Source organism: Lissotriton vulgaris, chromosome 1_2, assembly GCF_964263255.1.
Source record: "Lissotriton vulgaris chromosome 1_2, aLisVul1.2, whole genome shotgun sequence".
Taxonomy (NCBI): domain Eukaryota; kingdom Metazoa; phylum Chordata; class Amphibia; order Caudata; family Salamandridae; genus Lissotriton; species Lissotriton vulgaris.
In genome coordinates, this window is record NC_141686.1 from 87,788,890 (window position 1) to 87,809,916 (window position 21,027).

The window sequence follows — 21,027 nt, forward strand, 5'->3', positions numbered from 1 at the left end:
GTGGTCGATTTTGCTTCAAGAGCACTCAAAGGGGCAGAGGAGCAGTATTCATGCATAGAAAGGGAGGCCTTGAGCATATTTTGGGCCATGAGACATTTTACATTTTATTTGTGGGGCATTCCTTTCTTAGTAAGAACCGATCATCGGCCCCTGGTGCAAGTTTTCCCATGCCACCCTACTGAGCACCTTACTCCCTGACTCAAGTGTTGGAGTGAGGGTTTAGAGGAGTTCAACTTCCAGGTACAATATTTTTCAGGTTCCATGAATAAATCAGCTGACTGTTTATCAAGCTTACCTTTAGAGGATAAGAATGGTGATATGGGAGCTGAAGGAGGGAATTGGGTCATGGAACCCACTCTCTAGGCGAACGAGTGGTTCACGAATGTTGAGGAGGATGTTTTGTTCTCTTCCTGAAGTCTTATGTCGTGAAGGGTTGGAAGGGGTACACGTCATTGGATCAGGATTTGAGGCCTTACTGGTCAGTAAGGGATGCGCTGACATTGTGTCATGGCAACCTCATGAGAGGGAACAAGATTGTTCCTCCTAGCGGGTTAAGGAGCAAAATGGTTAACCTTGGACATGAGGGGCATCTTGAAAGGAGTCTCATGAAAACCTGAGTAAGGGAAAGATATTGGTGGTCAGGTATGGACATGATGGTGGAAGAGGTGTTTAAAGAGTGTCACCTGTGTGCAGCCAACGACAACACATGTGTGACCAATTCTGCTCCTCTATCTCCGGTTCCAATACCAAATGAATCTTGGTCTAACCTGGGATTAGATATTATAGGTCCCTTTGAGTTGCTGCCATCTGGAGAGAGGTTCGTTCTTCTTTTAATATATTACACATCTAAATAGGTGGAGACCAGGTGTGTAAGTGCGGTCAACACCTGGACAATGTTGGAATTTCTAAAAGATGTGTTTGTGAGTAAGGGAGTGCCCAATTATCTTGTTACTGAAAATGGGGTACAGTTTATTTCACAGGAGATGCTGGAATTTTTGAGAGAACTGGGAATTGTGCATCAAAGAACAGCTGTCTATGCACCACAGGCCAATGGTTTGACAGAGCAGATGAATGGGCTAGTAAAGGCTTGTGCACAAAGAGCGTGGACACCAGAGTCTCTCGTAAAAGTTTTCTGAGGGAGACATGGTAGGAATGCTGTACTACTCCATATTCTACAACACAGAGGTCTCCTTTTGAGGCATTAAGGGGCAGAGTAACTAATTCCAAGTTGAATCCTGTCTGGTTGCCTTCCAGAAAGGTGAAGATTCTGGATGTAAAGAGAGGAAAGTCAGTCTCAGGTCTTATCAACAAAGATGTAAAAAAGGCATGATGAGAAGAATTCAGTCAGGTAAAATAAATGGAACGTGGGTGGCCTGGTTTTGGTGAAAAAAACCAAGGTGGGAAAAAAAGGGCATGCCTAGATTCATGAGCCCTTTCATCATTATAGCTATAAAGAAAAATGTGGTGACGTTGATCACTTGTGGCACGTGGAGTATGTCCAGGTTTGTGAAGCACTCCAGTGATACACCAGGAACAATCATGTGCAGTGATGTGAAATCTGATGATTGTTCTTAAGAAAATGTCACCAGAGATGTGTTAAAGAGACCTCTTTCGACAAGATCCTAAAAATGTTACTGTACGATTTGATGATTATGTTTGGCATTAATGTTTCCTTATTTTCTTTCAGTTCCTCGTTTAGTTCTTTATATTGTTTTCCTTATTGTTATTTATATTATTAGGTAAAAGAGATGTGTTGTAATCTCCTATTCTTGGTATGCCAAGACTGTTGAGACTCCATGATGAGATTTCCATGTTGGGACACCTGAAGTCACTAAGCTGAGCTGACATGTTGTCAATGTTGGTGGTGCTGAGGTCATGACAATAAACTACTTGAATCACGTTGAGACTGGCCTTTTAATAATAGTCGCTGTTGTCAAAGTATGAGCTTCAAATGACTGAGTTAGGTGATTATGAAAAGCAACAGAAAAGTTGCTAGTAGGAAAGCCCTGCACTAAATGGGAAGAATCGAACACACCAAGGCTTTGAGGAAGACATGTGTGCTCACTGCTGGTGTGAACTTGGAGGCATAGAACTCTTCATATATTGCTGAATAGAGTTTCTAAACTGATGACGTATTGTCCACGGCGTTTATCCACCATTGACCTTAGAGTTATCATATTTGGATATTCTCAGTCTAATTCCAAACAGATGCCAATTTAGAGGAGAGGTCATATTTCGTTTGCTCCATTATGACTGTACACGTATCTGCATTCTAGCAACAAACAAACAGGGCTTGTCCATGGCAATGCATAGATAGAAATTTGTGGATAAACCTACCACAAGCGATTCATTGAATTCATGGTTCAGATCTGCCTGCTCTGCTGCTTCCACCAGGCTCTAATGCAGAAAGACATGGAAAAATAAAACTCTGGATGAGTTTTAAGCTCATATGACGGCATAATATTTTCAGCGACCAATCTTGGATTTTGTGTGGTTCTAGATATCAATGAAAAGTATAGAACACTAAGAAAAGAATTCAAGGTCAGGATCGAATTTATACAAAAACGTTTGCAAATGTGGGATCACTTTGCCACAGCATCTTTTGAAGTAAATATGTGTCACATAGTGGTTGCCTGAAGGTCATGTGATGAATAGGATTTTCACATGTAAATCCTGATTTAACAAAACCGTAACTCCATGTAAAAATATGCAAAAATCTCCTGTAATAAGCAGAATGTTTTCTTCGTAGTTAGTTTTAGGCATGGGAAGAGGGATGCTTATATATTTATAAGTAATATTGTGCAATATATGGCATACTGTACCCCCTGCCGTATATTATAAGGATACTACAAGTCACTGAGGATTCAGTGAACATATAGTGGAACGAGGCTGAAGGCCAAGTTCCTTTATAAGCTCATGGAACTCTAAGGTGACTTGCAATATCTTAATAATGTACAGAAGAGGATACGTTATTCCTAATAATACATGGTCACATCATCCCCCTTCCCCGAATGTGCTTAAATCCTTGGTGTTGTTCTCTTTGATATGGAAGATAGGATGGATTTTAAGAATAAGAGTAGAATCTCTAAGTACAAAACTAAACACATCAAAAAGCATGTAGATATTTGTGGGGAAAAGATATTTTAATCAGTTAACTACGAACCAGCTTTAAAAACAAACCCAATAGCTCAGAATATTTAGAAACATGTAAAGAGATTAAACTCTAGGAGATAAGCTAACTTCTGTTTTATTATAAGTTAATAATGTAGAAGGAGCCCACATAAAGAACTGATTAATAATGGGAGGCCAGGAAACAACTGCCTCTTACAAAGTTCTAATGACAAGTCATTCTAGTGACATATATTAATTCTAACAGAACATTCTAAACCTTAAAGGAATATTCATATGTACATATTACAAGATTCTATCTTTCCTATATTTGCCTAAAGCATAGAAAAATAAACAAGTTGCCTAAATATATCCTTTCTACTTATTACTGCTTAGCTAGAAAAACAGACCAAAACAAGAAAAGGCCACTTTTCCTTTTCGTGTTCAAACTGCAGCCTTAATTATGCTCTGGCCTGCCTTTCTCCTTGGCAGCTGGCTCTGCAGCAGGCATTGTGACGTCAGAACTCAACTGCAATAAGTGGTTTGAGTTCAGCAGCTATGTCATTTCTTTATTACCAGGGACTAGGAACGTCACAAGTCACCGGTAATAAGGAAATTAAAGACAGGCTTTTATAGAGTAATTGCAGACTCCCATGTATTTTGATTATATCATTATTGTTTTCTTATAACTTTGATATTTTACTAATGGTACTTTGATTATATTGTATCACTTCGTCTTTATATTATGCTAAGACTAAAATATCATTGCTGTTTATTTATTTTTCAATACCATTTTAAATATATGAGTCAAACACTAAACATTGTTTTTATTTAAAATGGTTTTTTTGCTTTGATCATGAAACAGAATGTCTTAACAATAACATATTTTTATTATATAACAGAGCACATTTACATAACAAGTCTCATACATCCAATATAACTCAAATATGCCCTAGGGGAAGATTTCACGGGGCTCTCAACACAATTTACCATCAAGCTATGTCACACACAAACCTAGAACACACTAAACAGAATACATTAAGACACACATTTTACTTACAACTCAGGCACACCAACTACTAGGGAGATATAAGCATCAAACAAGCAAAGGTATGACCAATAGGCCGGGCTTGTATTTTGAGTCTGAAGTAAAAGCTTTTAAAAAGTCTACCAAAGTGAAAAAACAAACTAACAAATGATTGGTTTCTATACGTAGCACATCTTCGAGAGCGATAATTTAATGGGTGATTATTCAATGTACTTTTGATATGTAAGATAATCTCTCATGCATTGCAGGGCAAGTGCTCCGTTGAAGGCAGAATAATGCACAAACTAGCCAACAGCACATTGTGAGAGTGGCCTTACACTGCTCTTTGTATATTTAAATGCCTGGGTAACAATGCTTAGCAAATGTTGCATGGTCAAACCAGACCTAAAAACAAAGAACACATTAGACAGATCATCAGAGATACACATAACAAAGTCTCAGCACATTTCACAGAACACCACTCAGTCTAAAAATATAACTTAACCAGCAACACCATGTCTCATCTATTTCTAACAGCAGGAAAACAGGCAGGTCACCAGCCTGTGATAAGGATACGCATCTGGTAAAGCCCTTCCACCACACCACAATCATGCCCCCCATTTCAATGAATTAGAAAATGCCACTCAACCTGATGAGTGACTAGAACATAACAACTAGACATGTCATCACAGGGTCATCCAGACTCTGATCTGCAAGAGAAACCTGAAAAGTGTGAAGAATGCAAACAGGATCAGTGAAAGCATATCCCAGAACCCCCTACTGCAATGCGATACCACCGGGGCAGATAGGCTTTTAATTGACGGATGAACTTAAAGTGGGCAGTTAAGACTCTGGTCGAATAATTGTTTGTAATAAATGCAATAGATTAAAGAAATGCTCCTCATGTATATCCCAGATCACTCGTCATTATTACTTGCTGACCTGTTAATTAATGCTCTCCAATCCATGTATGTGTCAGTCATTAGAAAAACATAAAGTAAACGTGGGTCTTAGAGAAACATAGGGCCTTATTTATGAAGGTCTTGCGCCACTTTTACGTGACTTTTAACATGGGAAAAAGACACGCACCGGTGGCGCAAGGCCTTCATAAATAAGGCCCATAGAGTTGTGAGTACCAAACTGCCAAACTACTTTGAAAACTGATATCTTCCCATCAGTGAAAGATGCATCTCGGGTGTAAAAGTACCCATCAGATATCGTCTGGTGCCACCCTTGTCATCATCTGGGACTCCTTCGACCAAGGAAGATGTTACTGCATCCCACAGTAAGAAGAGGCGGATGGTGAGGGTTCTATGGTAACCCCAGTAACCTTCTCTGTGTAACACATACAGACGTTAAAACATGAATATACACAAAATTAATACTGTGAATTGCAATATACACCAAATACACATTTATACAAAGCCTCCAATTATTTCATTACAAAGGCATCAGTCCTTCAAATTAAATGCAGATAGACAGGCGGACAAAACAGTTCATTGGCAGTGCCTGCCTGTCTTACTGAGCCAGGGACTAGATTGCTGCCTGGGGTCACACTACTAGGGGTAGAAGGTATGGTAATATTTAGTAACCATAGAGGCACCCTTATTTCAATTCACAGTATTCATTTTGTGCATATTCATGTTTTAACGTCTGTATGTGTTTATTATTGTTTGATGACTGTCCCTTTGGTGACATATGAAATTTAATGTACAAAGTTTTTCTAGAAAAAGATAAAAAGACTAAAATAAAATAGTCGCACCACCTAGAACTCCTTGGCTAGGTGTGATAAAAATTTCAAAAAAACTAAACCTGTTTGGCCATTTTTTCTGTTTAATATATTGGAGTGGTCTAGGCCAGTCAGAGATAGGACCCAAACCTTTCTGTTTCCCTGACTACAGGCTTTTAAGCAGTATAAATTGGTTAATCTTTTCAAATTCATATCTCCGGTTCCCTACATTGAATTTTTTTCATTTTGGTGTGCATATGTTCATAACAATGTCAATACCAATTGCCCTGAAGCTTTTGAGAGCGCACACGACACCGCTCTGACCATCCGGCCTTCGTTAGCAACCTGCCCTCCTGCTTCACTTTGTTTCATGAGCCGACGCGTTTCGAGGTCTCCACCTCCTCCTCGGGGCTGTAAAGAAGTCATGGCTGTAGTTTGTGGACAATGCTCGTTTTATTTTCGTTCCTCCCATGGGCGTGTCTGTTACACAAGTTCCAATGCCTCCTGGGAGATGAGGTCCGCTGCTGCAGCCATCACTCGTTTTTCATATATTATTTACATCATTAATACCTTAAGTAGGTTGTGGAGCGTTCGGACAGGCTATTTTGCATGAAGAGCGCTGTGCTTGTGACCTTGGAAAAGTTCCGATTACAGCCTCAAATAACTGGCGAGAACACTTGCTGTCCAGTTACTGATGGTGCAGCTCCCCACGACCAAGCCGCCGTGTATGTAATGTCAATACCAATTGCCCTGAAGCTTTTGAGAGCGCACACGACACCGCTCTGACCATCCGGCCTTCGTTAGCAACCTGCCCTCCTGCTTCACTTTGTTTCATGAGCCGACGCGTTTCGAGGTCTCCACCTCCTCCTCGGGGCTGTAAAGAAGTCATGGCTGTAGTTTGTGGACAATGCTCGTTTTATTTTCGTTCCTCCCATGGGCGTGTCTGTTACACAAGTTCCAATGCCTCCTGGGAGATGAGGTCCGCTGCTGCAGCCATCACTCGTTTTTCATATATTATTTACATCATTAATACCTTAAGTAGGTTGTGGAGCGTTCGGACAGGCTATTTTGCATGAAGAGCGCTGTGCTTGTGACCTTGGAAAAGTTCCGATTACAGCCTCAAATAACTGGCGAGAACACTTGCTGTCCAGTTACTGATGGTGCAGCTCCCCACGACCAAGCCGCCGTGTATGTAATGTCAATACCAATTGCCCTGAAGCTTTTGAGAGCGCACACGACACCGCTCTGACCATCCGGCCTTCGTTAGCAACCTGCCCTCCTGCTTCACTTTGTTTCATGAGCCGACGCGTTTCGAGGTCTCCACCTCCTCCTCGGGGCTGTAAAGAAGTCATGGCTGTAGTTTGTGGACAATGCTCGTTTTATTTTCGTTCCTCCCATGGGCGTGTCTGTTACACAAGTTCCAATGCCTCCTGGGAGATGAGGTCCGCTGCTGCAGCCATCACTCGTTTTTCATATATTATTTACATCATTAATACCTTAAGTAGGTTGTGGAGCGTTCGGACAGGCTATTTTGCATGAAGAGCGCTGTGCTTGTGACCTTGGAAAAGTTCCGATTACAGCCTCAAATAACTGGCGAGAACACTTGCTGTCCAGTTACTGATGGTGCAGCTCCCCACGACCAAGCCGCCGTGTATGTAATGTCAATACCAATTGCCCTGAAGCTTTTGAGAGCGCACACGACACCGCTCTGACCATCCGGCCTTCGTTAGCAACCTGCCCTCCTGCTTCACTTTGTTTCATGAGCCGACGCGTTTCGAGGTCTCCACCTCCTCCTCGGGGCTGTAAAGAAGTCATGGCTGTAGTTTGTGGACAATGCTCGTTTTATTTTCGTTCCTCCCATGGGCGTGTCTGTTACACAAGTTCCAATGCCTCCTGGGAGATGAGGTCCGCTGCTGCAGCCATCACTCGTTTTTCATATATTATTTACATCATTAATACCTTAAGTAGGTTGTGGAGCGTTCGGACAGGCTATTTTGCATGAAGAGCGCTGTGCTTGTGACCTTGGAAAAGTTCCGATTACAGCCTCAAATAACTGGCGAGAACACTTGCTGTCCAGTTACTGATGGTGCAGCTCCCCACGACCAAGCCGCCGTGTATGTAATGTCAATACCAATTGCCCTGAAGCTTTTGAGAGCGCACACGACACCGCTCTGACCATCCGGCCTTCGTTAGCAACCTGCCCTCCTGCTTCACTTTGTTTCATGAGCCGACGCGTTTCGAGGTCTCCACCTCCTCCTCGGGGCTGTAAAGAAGTCATGGCTGTAGTTTGTGGACAATGCTCGTTTTATTTTCGTTCCTCCCATGGGCGTGTCTGTTACACAAGTTCCAATGCCTCCTGGGAGATGAGGTCCGCTGCTGCAGCCATCACTCGTTTTTCATATATTATTTACATCATTAATACCTTAAGTAGGTTGTGGAGCGTTCGGACAGGCTATTTTGCATGAAGAGCGCTGTGCTTGTGACCTTGGAAAAGTTCCGATTACAGCCTCAAATAACTGGCGAGAACACTTGCTGTCCAGTTACTGATGGTGCAGCTCCCCACGACCAAGCCGCCGTGTATGTAATGTCAATACCAATTGCCCTGAAGCTTTTGAGAGCGCACACGACACCGCTCTGACCATCCGGCCTTCGTTAGCAACCTGCCCTCCTGCTTCACTTTGTTTCATGAGCCGACGCGTTTCGAGGTCTCCACCTCCTCCTCGGGGCTGTAAAGAAGTCATGGCTGTAGTTTGTGGACAATGCTCGTTTTATTTTCGTTCCTCCCATGGGCGTGTCTGTTACACAAGTTCCAATGCCTCCTGGGAGATGAGGTCCGCTGCTGCAGCCATCACTCGTTTTTCATATATTATTTACATCATTAATACCTTAAGTAGGTTGTGGAGCGTTCGGACAGGCTATTTTGCATGAAGAGCGCTGTGCTTGTGACCTTGGAAAAGTTCCGATTACAGCCTCAAATAACTGGCGAGAACACTTGCTGTCCAGTTACTGATGGTGCAGCTCCCCACGACCAAGCCGCCGTGTATGTAATGTCAATACCAATTGCCCTGAAGCTTTTGAGAGCGCACACGACACCGCTCTGACCATCCGGCCTTCGTTAGCAACCTGCCCTCCTGCTTCACTTTGTTTCATGAGCCGACGCGTTTCGAGGTCTCCACCTCCTCCTCGGGGCTGTAAAGAAGTCATGGCTGTAGTTTGTGGACAATGCTCGTTTTATTTTCGTTCCTCCCATGGGCGTGTCTGTTACACAAGTTCCAATGCCTCCTGGGAGATGAGGTCCGCTGCTGCAGCCATCACTCGTTTTTCATATATTATTTACATCATTAATACCTTAAGTAGGTTGTGGAGCGTTCGGACAGGCTATTTTGCATGAAGAGCGCTGTGCTTGTGACCTTGGAAAAGTTCCGATTACAGCCTCAAATAACTGGCGAGAACACTTGCTGTCCAGTTACTGATGGTGCAGCTCCCCACGACCAAGCCGCCGTGTATGTAATGTCAATACCAATTGCCCTGAAGCTTTTGAGAGCGCACACGACACCGCTCTGACCATCCGGCCTTCGTTAGCAACCTGCCCTCCTGCTTCACTTTGTTTCGGCTTGGTCGTGGGGAGCTGCACCATCAGTAACTGGACAGCAAGTGTCCTCGCCAGTTATTTGAGGCTGTAATCGGAACTTTTCCAAGGTCACAAGCACAGCGCTCTTCATGCAAAATAGCCTGTCCGAACGCTCCACAACCTACTTAAGGTATTAATGATGTAAATAATATATGAAAAACGAGTGATGGCTGCAGCAGCGGACCTCATCTCCCAGGAGGCATTGGAACTTGTGTAACAGACACGCCCATGGGAGGAACGAAAATAAAACGAGCATTGTCCACAAACTACAGCCATGACTTCTTTACAGCCCCGAGGAGGAGGTGGAGACCTCGAAACGCGTCGGCTCATGAAACAAAGTGAAGCAGGAGGGCAGGTTGCTAACGAAGGCCGGATGGTCAGAGCGGTGTCGTGTGCGCTCTCAAAAGCTTCAGGGCAATTGGTATTGACATTACATACACGGCGGCTTGGTCGTGGGGAGCTGCACCATCAGTAACTGGACAGCAAGTGTTCTCGCCAGTTATTTGAGGCTGTAATCGGAACTTTTCCAAGGTCACAAGCACAGCGCTCTTCATGCAAAATAGCCTGTCCGAACGCTCCACAACCTACTTAAGGTATTAATGATGTAAATAATATATGAAAAACGAGTGATGGCTGCAGCAGCGGACCTCATCTCCCAGGAGGCATTGGAACTTGTGTAACAGACACGCCCATGGGAGGAACGAAAATAAAACGAGCATTGTCCACAAACTACAGCCATGACTTCTTTACAGCCCCGAGGAGGAGGTGGAGACCTCGAAACGCGTCGGCTCATGAAACAAAGTGAAGCAGGAGGGCAGGTTGCTAACGAAGGCCGGATGGTCAGAGCGGTGTCGTGTGCGCTCTCAAAAGCTTCAGGGCAATTGGTATTGACATTACATACACGGCGGCTTGGTCGTGGGGAGCTGCACCATCAGTAACTGGACAGCAAGTGTTCTCGCCAGTTATTTGAGGCTGTAATCGGAACTTTTCCAAGGTCACAAGCACAGCGCTCTTCATGCAAAATAGCCTGTCCGAACGCTCCACAACCTACTTAAGGTATTAATGATGTAAATAATATATGAAAAACGAGTGATGGCTGCAGCAGCGGACCTCATCTCCCAGGAGGCATTGGAACTTGTGTAACAGACACGCCCATGGGAGGAACGAAAATAAAACGAGCATTGTCCACAAACTACAGCCATGACTTCTTTACAGCCCCGAGGAGGAGGTGGAGACCTCGAAACGCGTCGGCTCATGAAACAAAGTGAAGCAGGAGGGCAGGTTGCTAACGAAGGCCGGATGGTCAGAGCGGTGTCGTGTGCGCTCTCAAAAGCTTCAGGGCAATTGGTATTGACATTACATACACGGCGGCTTGGTCGTGGGGAGCTGCACCATCAGTAACTGGACAGCAAGTGTTCTCGCCAGTTATTTGAGGCTGTAATCGGAACTTTTCCAAGGTCACAAGCACAGCGCTCTTCATGCAAAATAGCCTGTCCGAACGCTCCACAACCTACTTAAGGTATTAATGATGTAAATAATATATGAAAAACGAGTGATGGCTGCAGCAGCGGACCTCATCTCCCAGGAGGCATTGGAACTTGTGTAACAGACACGCCCATGGGAGGAACGAAAATAAAACGAGCATTGTCCACAAACTACAGCCATGACTTCTTTACAGCCCCGAGGAGGAGGTGGAGACCTCGAAACGCGTCGGCTCATGAAACAAAGTGAAGCAGGAGGGCAGGTTGCTAACGAAGGCCGGATGGTCAGAGCGGTGTCGTGTGCGCTCTCAAAAGATTCAGGGCAATTGGTATTGACATGTTCATAACAATATGTACTATTTTTATAAATCAGTGTGGTATTTTTATTGTTTTGTCTTACTTGTTTGATGTATTGGTGTTTTTGAATGCTTTCCTCTTCTGTCTCCTAAGTAGGGCCTGACTTCTCGCAGCTACCAAGGGTTGTGCAAGGGAAACATTTACTGAGACCTTTACTGGACTTTATACCATGTTAGTGGACTTATTACTAGTGGGACGTGCATACTTACCCCTACCAATAATCCACTTACCAACACTCTGGACCTGCAGCACAGCTCTTCAAAGGTATTCAAGACAAGAGGACCTCTCTTTTATCTGAAGGAAGACCTCCCACTACTGAAGATTTCTACTTTCCATGACCATGGAAGTGCCTTCCCAGTGTGTTCTTGTGGTTAGAGTGTTTGCCTTTTATTGCAGTATTATCCATGTACTTGTGTTTGGTACCCTCTTGCAACTTGCACACACTACTTTGCCCCTGTAACACACGGTTTGCTTCCTCTCACATGTTTTTTACCTTTGAGACTTGCACAAGTGCCACCTTTGCCTACGTAACGTTTGTTCTTGTGCCTGACTGTCTAGCATATATTGCAGTATTATACCTCAAATTATACTTTGTTTTCTCTTGTAGCCTGCACACTTGTCACTTTTTCCTCCTGCGCACTTTTTACTACCTCATGTATTTTTGGTTGCTCACAATTTTTACTACCTCGTGTATTTTTGTTTGCTCACAATTATCACTTTACCGTATGTAACGTAATGTTTGCTTTTGCAATCTTTTGTTTGTGTAATGTTCTCAGTTTGTATCATTTCTGTTCCTATTGTGAAGCGCTCTGACGCCTTCGGGTAAAGTCCGCGCTATATAAAATTGCATAAATAAATCCTGAATCTAAAGGAATCAGTTCTACTGATTGCCTGTGACAGTCACTGCGGTATTACACACAAAATAGCAGTTTTTGTCGGACTGGTAATCTTCAATCCAACCTTCTTAATTCTCATAAAGATTTAATGTATCAATAACTTCAAACACCCCGTCTTGACAACAAGGGAAGTTTTTTTCTTTACTGACCTTTTCTCTACCATTTTTTGTAATCTACAATACTGGTCCAATCGGTCAGAATGAAACAATGAAGAAATGCACCATTCAAAATGCTTTAGGGCCTGAAGGAAAGGACTGGAATGAAATATGTTGCTCTGGGTGTTGAGGCTTTTCTGGTAACCCCGGTAACCTTCTCTGTGTAACTACCTGCACAGCTTCAACCTTGCTCCGCAACATATTCTCCATCTTTTCTGAGAACTTCTTCACCAGCTCCAAACCATCCACTTCCTTGATCTTCAAGGAAGGCTCCACATCTTTGTATTTCTGTGAAATTAGAAAAAATCAAGTCTTGTTAATGTATCCATTTATTTATTTATTTGCAGCTTTATAAAAAGTTGATTATATTACATTTATTTACAGTGTGATCTAATCGTGAGAATGCAGTGGTGAAAGACCCAACATTCTTGAGTCTGTCTTTGATTCAAATCACTCCAGATTCACACAGATAGGTGAACGGAGACTGTACCTACACGCTAATCTAGACAAACCCCCTTACCCCCACCTTAGAGGGACCCATTAACTGAAGAGCACATCACTGTTCGACCAGTACCTCCACCTGCTCATTGTTTACTTAAGAAAATAGCACCATGAAGGACTCTAGTGACAACATAGGGGCACTATACAAACACCAAAATAAATATATACAGTGGTTAGTAAGTGCTACGTAAATTGCAAGTGCAGAGTTGAGTTAAATCACAACTTTGCCTACATGGTATCCTACATGCCTGAGCCCACCAGTAGAAATTCAACCATAATGCCCCTACTCTGATTGAACTCCACTGGGAGACCGTGCCAGCCTGCATCATCTTCAAGACTAGTTGGATGGTTCGCAAGGGTACCATGAACGGCATCCCTGCCTATTTGGCTGGCTATCCTTCCCTGGAGGGTCTCAGCAACCCCAGACAATTACAGGTAGGAAACCAAGAAATGAAGAAAAATTTGGAAATCAATCTTCTTCATCTACACACCTAGTATTCAGGACAATACCAAATATTCATCTGAACTGCCTAACCATACTGCAATTCAGGAAAGCGCTGAAGACACACCTCTTCAGAGGACATTGCATCTCAACACCATTGTAAGGTCCTCCTCTTACATTATTCCACACCCGCTTCAGTTTCACTGTCACCCCTGGGTTGTGCAGAGAACTCTGATGCCTTGTGGCTAGGCTCATGCTTCCTATCTATCTATCATCTATCTCTCTCTCTCTCTCTCCCTCTCTCTCTCGCTATATATATATATATATATATATATATATATATATATATATATATATATATATATACACACACACACACACACACACACACACACACACACATAGCGGTGTAATCCATGGTAGTGAATAAGGCTTCAAAGATGAAACGCGGAGACGCTGTCTGCCTTTGCTTTGTGTTATTAAATATCTATTTCATCTCTATGGAGTGCCGTCTCCTGCGTGAATCTGTTGGGAGCATTTTCGATATATACCTTTAACAAAGGCGGAGGAGCAACTCTTAACTCTGGGCCTCAATTACTGTCCCAATACTAACTTTGACTATGCACGCATTGACTTGTTTTGCTTTATAAGGAAGTTAAAACGTAAGAAATTCTTTGCAGTAAAAAAAGCATGGGATGACAAACGAAACAAGGAAACCTCAGAAACTGATGCAAATCTACAGGCATTTGAGGTACCGGCTCTGTGGGCATTGCATGATCTTAACAATGAAGAACCCAGTACCACACAATTATCCACACAAACCAGGTTAACAGAATTGGACCTGTTACAAAAAGGTGCAGGGGAAAGTCCATTTAAATCGAAATCTTCATTCATACCGCTAATGCCAAGAGATGCAATAGACATATTTCATGACAGAGTGATTGAAGAGGTAAAGAAACTGAATTGCACAGTCAACTTTAGAAAACAACGACAAAATCAGAGGCAAATGGAATTCAAGAACCTCATGGAAAAAAATCAAAAAAATCCTGGAATAATCATAAAAAAGTCCGACAAGGGCGGGAACATTGTTCTTTGGCCTAAAATTCAATATGATGAAGAGGCAATGAGACAGCTTAATAACATTGTTTGTTATGAGAAATCAACAATGAAAGCCTACAACAAAGCTAAAGACAACATCAAAAAGGAATTACAAAACTGGAAACATAAAGGGCTCATAATAAAGGAAGAGTATACCTTCATGTTCAACCCACACCCAGAGATGCCCTTCCTATATCTCTTACCAAAGATACATAAAGGAAAGTTCCCAATCCCAGGACGCCCCATAATATCCGCATTGAACAGCATGACGGAGCAAGTGGGCGAATACATTGATTTTTACCTACAAGACTTGGTCAGAACACTGCCATCTTTCGTCAAAGATACAGGGGTCTTCTTGAAGAAAATAGAGAATTTTGTTTGGACTGAGGACCTAGTATTATTGACTCTAGACATAGAGTCATTATACATGAGTATCCATAATGAATGTGGTTTGAGGGGTGTTGAGCATTTTCTAAACAGAAGGCCAGTGGAATATGTACTGCACAATAAGATGCTAATGTCTCTAATATCATGGTGCCTAAACAATAACTTCTTTTCGTATGGGAAGGACATTTTTAGACAGAAACAGGGAGTGGCCATGGGGGCTTGCTTCTCCCCGAGCTATGCGTGCTTGCACGTGGGGCTCTGGGAGAAGCAGGTTAACAGGGCCCGACGGAACAACATCCGCCTGGTCGGGGTACCGGAGGACAGTGGTGCTGCCTCGATCGATTTGCTGGTCGAGGAATTAATTGTTGCCAAACTTGCTCCCGCAGGCCTCAGTAAGTTTTTTGCGGTCGAGCGTGCATACCGCTTCCCGGGTGGACAGGTTAAGCCGGGGGGACCCCCGAGGCCTATTATTGCTAGGCTGTTTCACTTTCGGGACAGAGACGCCATTCTTCAGGCCTCTCGCAAGCACGGCCCGCTGAAGTTCGAGAACAGCTCCATCTCTATCTACCCTGACTTTACTCCTCAAGTACAGCGGCAACGATCCGGATTCCTGGGAGTGAAACGTCGCCTGAGAGATTTGGGACTTAAATATGCGATGCTGTTCCCCGCTCGCCTACGTATTGAATACAGGGAACGTGCTTTCTTCTTTGATCAACCGGACAGTGCTAGTGACTGGTTGGACTCATTGCCAAAGGATGATGCCGAGAGCGGGGGCCCCGGAGGCGCGGACGGAGGCGCAACGGCGCAGGAATGACTTTGGGTCCTGAGGTCCGATTTTGGATTGTAACTTTTGCAGAGTAACTTTTACTATATGCTTTCACCTTTAGGCCCGGGGTGGGGCGGGTTTGGGTAGTCTCTCCCTTCCTCCTCAGGGGTCCTTTGTGTAGATTCAGATGGGGCGACAGGCACACTGCAGTTTGGGGTGGCTTGTTAGTCAGCAGGGGTGCAGGGTGGGGGGTGTTGTAACGGGTTCTTGGTTGGGGGGTGGGAGGTGGGGACTCGGTTATGTTTTGTGTTCTATGTTTTTTTTTTCACATGGTACTGTATTGCTTGTATGCATCCTTGCTCTGAGGTTCCGGGAGGGGGTGGTTTGGGAGTCTTTCTGGGATGGGTGGAGGGGGGGGGAGGGGGGGGGGGGTGACGTGAAAGTTCTATCCTGGAACGTTAATGGTTTGGGAGACAGGATCAAACGTGGTATTGTGCTGCAATTTATAAGACGCCATTCCCCTGATGTTGTATTACTCCAGGAAACCCATTTGATTGGCAATGCCTGTAAAGCTCTTGATCGCCGAGGTTATCGACTTGTTGCTCACGCTGGTTTTACATCCGGCTCCCGAGGGGTTGGTATAATGGCGAAATCCTCCTTAGCCCTTGAAATAGACAATGTCACCCTCGACGATCGGGGTCGCTATGCTGCTGTCTCGGGAGATGGGAGGGGAAGCTGATTGTAATTGTTGCTGTTTATGTTCCCCCGGGACTGCAGGCTACCACTTATGCTGACCTTGGTAAGACTCTTCTAGGGCTTCCAGATGGACTCCTGATCATAGGTGGGGATTTCAATTCGGTAATGTCGGGCGAGTGTGACCGGCTGCCCCCTAGAGTTCTGCCGTTGTCACAGATGTGGTTGACTGACTTGACGGAAACCTTCGGGTTGGTAGATGTTTGGCGGATGCTGCACCCCTCACAAACTCAGTACACTTTTCACTCTGGTGCTCATGGCAGCCTCTCAAGGATTGATTATTTCTTTATGCTAACTGCTAATTTATCCTTGGTGAGTGAAATCCGTCATCTCCCCAGGGGTATTTCTGACCATTCCCCCTTGTTACTCCAGGTTTCGGTGGGAGGTCTTTCCGGAAGCAGAGTTCCCCCTGTTCCACCCTGGCACTTTAGGAACCCTCAGCTCCGCTCGGATTTGGTTAAGGCGATCGATTGTTACTTTGATGAGAATGTGGGTCCGGTTGCTTCCCCTACGGTTTTGTGGGAGGCCTTTAAAACTGTTATACGGGGTTCCGCGCTGTCCCTTATTGCAGCTGATAGGAAGGCTAGGAGGGAGGCTGTGTCGGCCCTTGAGACCGAAATAACTACGCTCGAAAGTGAGTTGGGTGGAGATGATACGCCTGCACTTTTATACTCCTTAGAACTGAAGCAGGCAGATTATAGAGCCCTTGTGACTGATGCTGCTAAGGTGATGCGTATGAATCAGCTAGGCCGTTTGTATGATGTGGGTGACAAGGCTAGCAAACTCCTGGCGTGGCTGGACAAGGCTGAAAGAATGAACCGCGTGGTGCCCGTTATCGCCCGTGAGAATGGTGAATGTGTGACTGATCCCGGGGAGATTGTTGAATGTTTCGTGGATCATTTCCAAACGGTGTACAGTTCAGTGAGTGACCGTGAGGAGGCCGACTCCCATTTACTTTTGCGCGACATTGCACTACCCTGTGTCTCAGAGGAGGACAGATTGGCTCTGGAGGCTCCTATTACAGTGGATGAGATCGCTCTTGCCATTAGGTCCTTGCGATCGGGCAAAGCGATGGGGCCCAATGGTTTGCCTATCGAGCTCTATAAACTCCGACCGGACAAAATGGCTGCTCATTTGCGCACTATGTTTCTTGATGCATTTGAGGTGGGCGTCCTTCCGTCTGAACAGGCCTTGGCTACCATAGTGGTCATTTATAAGGATGGCAAGCCTCGTGACCGCTGCACCTCTTATCGCCCCATCTCATTGCTCAATGCCGAGCCTAAAATTCTGGCCAAAGTCCTGGCTAATCGTCTATTGTCTGTAATCTGCGACCTGATCCATCCGGATCAGTCCGGTTTCATTCCCCGTCGAAACACAGCTCTTAATCTTCGTAGACTCCACAGCGTTCTCGCGAGAGCTGGGACTCTCACTGAGCCTGCAGTGGTGGCCTCCCTGGATGCTACAATGGCCTTCGACACCATAGAGTGGCCATATTTGTGGGCGGCCCTTTCCAAGTTCGGGTTTGGCCCTAGTTTCATTGCATGGGTGCGGCTCCTATATGAACAACCGTTAACCCAAGTCGTGGTGAACGGCAGAGGCTCCGATCCGTTTCCATTGGGACGTGGCACCCGTCAGGGGTGCCCGCTCTCCCCACTTCTTTTTGCATTGGCATTGGAACCGTTGCAGCGTGGCTTCGATGGGAGCCCTCGATTAAAGGGATCCGGTGGGCACCGGATCTGGAGGATCGCGTCTCGCTTTACGCGCACAATATCCTTCTCTATTTCACCTCACCCCAGAAGTCTTTAAACGTGCTCTTTGACGTTCTCACCTCCTTTGGTAAGAACTCCGGGCTTGTTATCAACTGGACCAAGTCATGTGTCTATGTTATAGCAGGGGTGTTGCCCCCGCTGCCTAGTAGGTTTCCTATCCAGGTGGCAGGAGATGGTTTCAAATATTTAAGGATTTTTATTTCCATGGACTCTTCAGTGCGATACGATCGTAATCTTTACGATCCCCTTCGTCGCCTCAAGCAGGATGTACGGCGGTGGCGTGAATTGCCCTTGTCTCCATTGGGTCGAGCGGCACTTTTTAAAATGATGTCGCTTCCCCGGTTCCTATATGCCTTGCAGAACTTTTTCGATCCTGTCCCCGCTTGCTTTTCCGTGAGATTGAAGGCCTACAGAGGCAATTGATTTGGGACGGACGAGCCCGTATCGCCCTATCAAAACTTACGCTTCCCTGGTATGATGGCGGTATTGCTCTGCCTGACATCAGACGATATTACTGGGCCTCACAATTAAGTGCAATTAACCATGTGACGTATTCCCCGGGACCCGCTCCCACTTTTGCTATGGATAAATTCCTGTTGCCGGGCGGCAACTTCAATAGAGCTCTATACTCGAAGTCATCACTCCGTCTCTTGACTGGTCCCACGAAATGTGCCGTGCGTGCCTGGAAGGATGCGAATGTGGCTACAGGTTGGGGCGGTAGATTGACGCGTATGACCCCGCTGTATGATTCCGAACGGCTGGGTAACCTGTGGCGGACGAAAGGGTTTGATAGATGGGATATGATTGGGATTAGCAAGGTGGAGGATCTTTGGGCCAGAGGAACGGTGAAATCCTTTGAGGCTCTAAAGGTAGAATATCAATTGGATGACAAGGAGTATTTTTGTTATCTTCAGGTGCGGCATGCCCTGTTCTCTGCCTTTCCCCCCGGGACTGACATCCCCCAGTCGTCCCCGTTGGAAGATCGTAATCTTGACGGCCATGTCCCGGACAGTACGATTTCCTTCATTTATAAAAAACTTATAGGGCTGATCTTCTGGTGAGGCTTCGGGCCTCCTGGGTGGCGGATGGGTTCGAACTGGATGACGAAGACTGGCAAATGGCTATTTCTTCCCCTAAGGAGGTGGCTGTTCCGGCTCGGCTCCGTTTTTTGCAACTAAAGATCCTCCATCGCGTCTATGTGACTGGTATGCGTCTGGTACGAATGGGGCTCGCGACAGATGGATTGTGTAGGAGTGGCTGTGGTATGAATGGTACCTTTTTTCATATTTTGTGGGAATGCCCGGTTGTTTCTGCTTTCTGGTCTAGGATCCACGATGTGATGGGGCGTGTTACTGGGGTCCCCCTCCTTCCCGAGGCGAGGCGCTGCCTGCTTAATGTGTGGGAGCCTACGGACTGTACGGCCGCTCAGACCTTCTGGATCACCCTGGGCAATATGGTTGCCAAAAGGGACATAGCGCAACTTTGGGGCTCCCACAGGCCGCCTGGACTCAGTGCCTGGAAAGATAACATGGATTGGTGCATGTTTCGGGAGAAGACGATGTATGAGGCTAGGGGTCGTCCTAGGAAGTGGAGTAGAATCTGGGCGCAATGGAATGAATACCGGGGTGACATTTGTACCCCGCCACTTGACTACACTGACGCCATTCCCTCCTCCCCATAGTTGACATTCCTTTCATTAGCTTCCATTCTTGATCCCCTTTCACCGTTCCCCTCCCCTAGTGGACTTGCCTCCATTCTTATATATTGTTTCCCGCTTTTCCTCCCCTCCCGTGAACTTGCCATTGCTTTACCATGTGTTTGTTTTTGTTGTTTGTTTAACTTCGACAAAAGTACAAAATTGAACCTCAGTATCCTCTGATTGCTGATTTATGCACTACACCATAATGGTGCGGGAAGCGGACTTCTCCGCAGTATAATGTGATGTACTCTTTGCTCTTTTGTCATAGCGGCCGGCCCAAAGGGGTTGTAGGCAGACGCTGTGTACTGTGCATTAGATAAATAAAGGTTTTAAAAAAAAAGAATAGTTGGACTAGTGATACAAAGGGAGAAATCATAATTTGACAATGTTCAACCTTATAAGGTTAAGGAAAATATATATTTTTTAAACAAATTTGGAGTTCACTATTATTGTAGCAATCACTTATTTTTTATTCACTCGGAGCACTTAGCACTTTGGCAATACTATATGAAATAAATTGTATGAGCTTCTTTTGGCACTTGGGATCAAGTGTCAAATTAATTCAACAACGGGTGTGAGTTAAAACACCAATTGGAAGAATTGAATATACGGATAATTATGTCAGCAGTATATGTTTACAGTAATATCGAGCTTTGCACATACGCAACGGCATTTAGGCAGTAAATTTGCACAAGGTCTATCGCTTCTCAAAAATAAAATGTTTGAGAAGCATAATAATGAGACTTGGTTTTAGGTTTAACACGTAATTTGCACATGCACTACAGCATTTAAGCTGTTAATTTGCACAAATATTCTTGATGGGATATAGGATTGGAAAATAACATTTCAGCATATTGTGACATCAATAATGCAATGTTTAGAAAGATCCCTAATCTGTAAATATATACAAATAAGTATAAGTATTATATTTTATGAATTTAATAATTTTACAAATTTTTGATGCAGTAATTTTTATAAATGAATATTTATTGCGTATTTTGCATTCATGCTGACAGAAATCCGACTGTGATATGAGCTCAGAAGAAGTAACACTTGCCGTGCACATTATATTCACTAAGTATTTTTACACTGTCTATAATCACGTGATTGTTTGAAATGAGAAAGAGAAAAAAATGAGTATAAAAACATTCTCTCGTAATGCATGCCTGTTATGTGATCAAGGGTATTCGTTACCCGAAACGCGTCATGCCTAAAGAAACAAGGAAGA

The 21,027-nt window shown here is 44.5% G+C and overlaps 1 protein-coding gene across 1 annotated transcript in view; it reads right to left on the reverse strand.

Annotated features, from left to right (window-relative positions):
• Positions 1-21,027, reverse strand: part of LOC147733967 (voltage-dependent calcium channel subunit alpha-2/delta-4-like) — a 961,982-nt gene that overhangs the window by 703,272 nt on the left and 237,683 nt on the right. Inside the window, exons 3-4 of the mRNA XM_086952873.1 lie at positions 12,556-12,672; positions 2,338-2,397 (exon numbers count right to left, since the gene is read on the reverse strand). Coding sequence (XP_086808999.1) covers positions 2,338-2,397; positions 12,556-12,672 — 177 coding nt within the window. The remainder of the gene's footprint in view (positions 1-2,337; positions 2,398-12,555; positions 12,673-21,027) is intronic.